Source organism: Carex rostrata, chromosome 10 (genome assembly GCF_964058835.1).
Source record: "Carex rostrata chromosome 10, lpCarRost1.2, whole genome shotgun sequence".
Lineage (NCBI taxonomy): Eukaryota > Viridiplantae > Streptophyta > Magnoliopsida > Poales > Cyperaceae > Carex > Carex rostrata.
The window spans coordinates 6623396-6629836 of NC_135927.1; the positions used below are offsets into that span (position 1 = coordinate 6623396).

At 35.2% G+C, this 6441-nt stretch overlaps 2 protein-coding genes across 3 annotated transcripts in view; both read left to right on the plus strand.

Annotated features, from left to right (window-relative positions):
- The window catches only part of LOC144560399 (desmethyl-deoxy-podophyllotoxin synthase-like), a 98640-nt gene extending 97617 nt beyond the window's left edge, over window positions 1–1023 (plus strand). For both annotated transcript variants that reach the window (XM_078309592.1, XM_078309591.1), the window contains exon 4: window positions 261–1023. In XM_078309592.1, coding sequence (XP_078165718.1) covers window positions 261–872 — 612 coding nt within the window. In that variant the 3' untranslated portion in view covers window positions 873–1023. The remainder of the gene's footprint in view (window positions 1–260) is intronic.
- A 3918-nt stretch (window positions 1024–4941) lies between these two features.
- LOC144560580 (geranylgeranyl pyrophosphate synthase, chloroplastic-like) lies at window positions 4942–6214 on the plus strand. Its single transcript, XM_078309811.1, has one exon. It carries the CDS (start codon window positions 5038–5040, stop codon window positions 6109–6111), a length of 1074 nt encoding a protein of 357 aa, XP_078165937.1. The 5' UTR covers window positions 4942–5037; the 3' UTR covers window positions 6112–6214.
- The last annotated feature ends 227 nt before the right edge of the window (window positions 6215–6441 follow it).

Consider the following 6441-nt stretch of genomic DNA (forward strand, 5'->3'; position numbering starts at 1 on the left):
TTTATCCTCTTTGTTGACCTGTGCTCTGTTTCATTTCTCGGGACATATGTAAAAGTATTTTGGATCCTTACTGAATTAGCACAAGCAGTACAGGTTTTACTCATGCATGGTTGAATTCAATGAGTATCACTATTCTCTCTTTATGCCAAACAAGCTATAGCAAAATATTTTTAATATATATACTTGAGCGCATGGAGGACAAGGTAAAAATTTAATTACTAATTGAATGTTCACTCTAATGATGTGTACTCTTTATTCAGGATGTATTTTTAGCAGGAACTGAAACATCATCAACAACAATTACATGGGCCATGGCAGAATTAATTAAGCACCCTGATCTAATGGCAAAGGCACAAACAGAGATAAGGCAAGCTGCAATTGATAATACTAATATTGATGAGAATACCCTCAATTATCTGCAATGTGTCATCAAAGAAACCTTGAGAATGCACCCTCCGGCACCACTTTTGGTGCCACGACTATGCAAGGAGAGTTGCCAGGTACTTGGCTACACAATTCCCACCGGGGCCCACATAGTAATCAACGTATGGGCTCTAGGAAGAAATCCTGAGTACTGGAATGATCCAGATGAGTTTAAACCGGAGAGGTTTGAAACATCTAGTATCGACTTTAAAGGGCAGAATTTTGAATTTCTGCCATTTGGTGCCGGACGAAGGATTTGTCCTGGACTTAAGTTTGGACTGAGTGTGGTGGAGCTTGGTTTGGCAAGACTGTTGTTGCACTTTGATTGGCAACTGCCTGACGGGATGAAGCCAGAGGATGTGGACATGACGGAGAACTTTGGAATTGCGGCTACCAAAAAAGAGCCTCTGTATTTGGTACCAACATTGCGGGTTCCTTTACCTGTTTAGATGTCCAAGAAACTCTGCTCAATGTGTGCATCTTTTTTCAAAAAAAAAAATGTACTAAAATATATTGAAATAATTGCACAGGTAATCCGTGGGGCATGCATGTATGGCAGAGTTTTATTTTCCACTAATAATATATGTGATTTTCGTACAATAGCAGTCTGTAATATATCGTTCACTACTACAAAAAAACTCTTTTATATTAGTTAGAATCGCGTTCTGCCATCGGGTCCGATCCGATGCATATCGCCTCCATAGGAAACTTAAATACACTGACATCGGCTAAAAACCGATGGCGTTAATCAATATACCATCGGCAGAGGTCGTTCGTCCATCGGGTGGGACGTACCCAACGCCATCGCTTTTGTCTGGCAACCGATGGGTAAGTGTGATTGACGGTGGGTCGCTACGCGTTCTATGGCATTGCTTGCGGTTTTTTCTGCCGATGGTAAATGTCACATACAACATCGTTTTTGCTTTTATTTGCATTGGCGTTGTTGTCTTAGCTTTGCATCTGTTTCTAATTTTGAACCGTTGATGATTTACATATATATATATATATATAAATATATAGGGTCCGGCTAATTTGCTGCCGACAGCATTTCTGCCAGCGGTGCTGCCGCCCTTTTTTTATTTTGTGATGTCCAAACAACAAATCCAAACCGTTAGATGTCTCTGTACTTGGAGACAAAATTTTACATTTCTTGGAATTTTTTTACTAGTTATTAAGCTGGTTTGAAAACCGTTGTTTTCAGCAAATTTCTGCAGCATTGAAAACAGCGGTTTTCAAACCAGCTTGATAAATAGTAAAAAAATTCTAAAAAATATAAAATTTGGTCTCCAAGTATATTATAGTATAGATTAAACTTCTAATGATTTGGATTTGTTGTTTGGACATCACAAAATAAAAAAGGGCGGTAGCACCGCCGGCAGAAATGCTGCCGGCAGCAAATTAACCACAGCCTATATATATATTTCAATTATGCCCCAATTAGAAGCTAGCTAGCCTCCATTTTCTAGCCCTTTTTTAAACCCATTATTTCAACCAATAATTTTAAACATGCATTCAACCAAATATATAAATATAGAACATGCATAATGCATGTTGTACCCAACAACAACATACATATCTGTAACATAACAACATTATAGATTACCGATAAGCCATATATATAATTAACTGTATATCATTAATTGTACCAGCAAAAATGTATGTATCTTCTCACAACAAGCATAATTATCATCAGCAAAGCTTTCACACAATTGTACCCACTCATTGTACCAATGACAAAAATGTACATCATATATACCAATAACTAACTATTGTTCCGAAGTGTCAACGACAAAATTGTACATCATATATGTGTACCAAAAACTGACCAAGTTTCAATTCAGAGGTGCCTTTGTCGAGGAGATAAAACATGATCCAAGAAGTACTTGCACCATGTTGTACAGATCTCATGTAGATCACTTTCGTTGTACGGTCTACTACTCAATTTAACCTGCATGAACGAATCCCGAACATATTAACAACATATACATATGCTAGTATCGTCCCCGTCCGTTGCAACGGGATATAATATAAGAAAAAAAATTATAAAAAAATATATCAATGAAAATAATAATTATCCAAAAATTAAGAGACATGTTAATAGATAATTTATATGATTATGTATTTTTAATTAACTTGAATCGTGATCTCTGATAATAATTTGATGATGTGATAATTCTTTATTTTTAAGTACCAATTATATCAAATAATAGCTCGATTCGAATCTAATATCAAATATCGTACAACAATTCAATATTGACATATAATATGATATCAAAAAACATAACTAAAAAGTGTTATCGTGTGTATATATAGACACACACATTATAAGAGAAATATATATACACACACGTTCCAATTTATATTCTTCTGTTTCCAATTCTTCTTCTTCTTTGTTTTCAATTTAGAATATATATATACACACCACATTGATATATTCTATATTGGAAATATATTCTAAATTGCCCACAACAATATATATTTATAGAAACAAAGAAAGAAAAAATTGATTTATATTGTGATCCGTATAGAAATGAAAAAGAAGTAAGGAAACAAAGAAATAAAAAAATAGAAGGTGGAGTCTGCTCAATTGAATAGGAAAAATGTGGAAACAAAGAAATAAGGAAACAGAGAAATATATCGCTAAATTTCATAGTTTGTTCAATTTTAATTGTAACGTATCGTGTGGAAGCACATGTGGTGAGTATGTTTTTAACTAAATTTAGACTTCTATACATAAAATGTATTTAATCAAAAAAACAAATTATACAATTGGAGGGCTGAGATTAAATTCGAAGTTTCATCTTTCAATCGTAGCCGTTGGCGGATCAGACACCCAACGTACTTAATAATGGAATGGAGATATAATTTGATTTCCATGTACATTTTAATATGTATATCATATTGAATGTTTGTACTTTATCTCCATTCTATTATTAAGCACGTTGGGTGTCCGATCAGTCAACGACTACGATTGAAAGATGAAACTTCGAATTTGATCTCAGCCCTTCAATTAAATTTGTCTTTTTTTGATTAAATGCATATGTTTTATGTATAGAAGCCTAAATTTAGTTAAAACATAGTCACCACATGTGCTGCTACACGATACGTTACAATTAAAATTGAACAAATTCTAAAATTTAGCAATATATTTCTTTGTTTCCTTATTTATTTGTTTCCATATTTCTCGTTCTTCAATTGAGAAGACTCCACCTTCCATTTTCTTATTTCTTTATTTCCTTATTCTTCTTCGTTTCTATATTTATCACAATGGAAATCATATATATATATATATATATATTTATTATTTCCTTATTTCTCTTTCTTTGTTTCAATACATATTGTTGTGGGCAATTTAGAATATATTTCCAATATAGAATATATCAATGTGTGTGTGCGTGCGCGTGTATTCTAAATTGAAAACAAAGAAGAAGAATAATATAAATTGGAAACAAAGAATAATATAAATTGGAATGTGTGTGTGAATATATATTTCTCTTATATTATGTATGTGTGTATATATATCCTACTAATATCGTGCCCGTGCGTTGCAACGAGAACATATTATAAGACAAATAATTCTCATATAAAATCATAAATTTACAAATATATATATATATATATATATCAATAGAAAAAAGAATTATTCAAGAATATCCATAAATAATATTAAAATAGATTGGTTCTAAATCTAAATTAAAAATTAAAAATTAAAAAATCAAATGAGAAATAATGTTGACTTGGTGCAAATTGATGGTATCATAGAAAATAAAAGAAAATGAAAAATCAGAAAATTCTGACAGACAGTCCCCGCAGGTCAAAATAGTCAGCATTCATGCAACAGTTGAAGAAGTAATTAAAACAATATTAGATGAATTCACTCGAATATTAAATTACATTCATGACATAATTAACACAAGATATACAAGAGTTTGATGCACAGAAACTGAATACATTATTTAATTAGCAATGTTAATCAAGTATACATCACACATGATGGTATTCTTACAAGTTTTTAACGGTGGATGATACCTTTTCTCTTTTAAAAAATTGCTTCTTATTTCACTAAACCAAATAATATCCGTATACTCGGAGTTAAATTTGGGATGTTTGTCGTAATGGAACTTGCTTGTCTTTATTCTTCAATACTAATCTATGGGCAGGACAAGCAACATTTAAGCTAGCCTCTAATTGTATAGCTGTCAAGCCATTTTTAATATGTAGCTTGATCTCAGTAATGATTAGTAAATATTTGTAATTAAGACACAATTATGATTTATATTACAGACATTGTAATTTAGAAAATAGCCCAACGGGTAGTGAAATTTTAGGCTATAAATAGTGATATATAGATCTTGTAAAATTCGGAATATACTCAATAAAAGATTATTGTTCATCACTTCTATTCCTCTTCTAAAATCAATAATTAGTCATATAATTAGTCATAGTCGAGCTGATTGGTCCACCACACACAACCAAATTCTCTGTATACTATATATCTACGTACTATATACCCTTTCTCTAAACCTCGGACACTTCCCTTGGTCTGTCTCTGGTAGTTCACACTTCCTACGCTCTCTGCTCCCAGTTCTACTTCATATCTCTCATAAAACCCAAATGGCTCATACTCTCTTACCCTTCGTCGCTTCTTTCTCTTCCCATGTCCTCTGCACCCAATTATTAATCTCCAAACCTCATCTCCCTCAATTCTCTTCCACCTCCTCTGCTCTCCACCGCCGATTCTCCTGCCTCGCGACATCCGTCCAATCAACATCCGTCACCCAATTCGACATAAAACAATACATGATTGAGAAAGCTGCTATTGTTAACCTGGCCCTTGACTCTGCCATCCCAACCAAATCCTTTCCCCAGAGTAACCGCCTACATGACGCTATGCATTATTCCTTAATGGCTGGAGGCAAACGGATCCGACCCGCATTATGCCTCACTGCATGCAAAATAGCTGGAGGCCATGAGGCATGGGCACTACCGACTGCCTTGGCTACAGAGATGATCCACACCATGTCGTTGATACACGACGATCTTCCATGCATGGACAATGATAACCTTCGGCGTGGCAAGCCGACTTGCCACATAGCCTTCGACGAACCGACAGCTGTTCTTGCTGGTGATGCTTTGCTGGCACTGGCATTTGAAACAGCTTCTAACTTGTCGTCGTATCCTACTGAAGTGTCACCCGACCGTATTGCCCGTGCAGTTGGTGAGTTGGCCCGGTGCATTGGTACTGAGGGTTTGGCAGAGGGCCAAGTGGTGGATCTCGAATGCACTTGTGTCAGTGACCAAGTACCATTAGATAAACTTGAGTACATCCATTTGCACAAGACAGCTTCTCTGCTGGAGGCAGCAGCTGTTACCGGAGCAATTATTGGAGGTGGGTCCGATGAACAAATTGACCAGTTGAGGAGGTATGCTAGAAGTATTGGGTTGCTTTTTCAGGTCGTGGATGACATACTGGATCTGACCAAGTCGTCAGAGGAATTGGGCAAGACAGCTGGGAAGGATTTGGTTAGTGATAAGACAACATACCCGAAGCTTATCGGGTTGGATAAATCACGAGAATTTGTGGAGGAGTTGTTGGGGCAGGCTAAGGAGCAGCTGAATGACTTTGATCCGGAATCAGCTGCTCCTTTGGTTTCCCTGGCAAATTACATTGCTTACCGGCAGAGATAGAGTTCAGGTTGAATGTAATAGTTGGATTTTATTGTAGTGTTGATTTTATTTCTGGTTTTTGTGTTACAGATAATAAGATAAGTTTCCTGATTCCAGAATTATATTATCATATTCTTATTTTGCAATGAACAAAGATTGTTTTTTTTTATGGTGTCTGTCCCATGCCTAGCTAGTTGTCACTTGTACAAGTACGTGTAACAGCCTTCACGATACAGAAAGGATGGCATAGGAAAGGAAACTGTATGGACTGATCTTATTTGGTTAACCTCGTATAACCTACCAAAGCCCATATTTTGTTAGTTTCAAACTTAAGTTATAAGTAACGTAATT

What these genes read in the sequence shown, in the direction of transcription:
- LOC144560580 (XM_078309811.1), top strand. Translation starts at nt 5,038, where the DNA reads ATGGCTCATACTCTCTTACCCTTCGTCGCTTCTTTCTCTTCCCATGTC.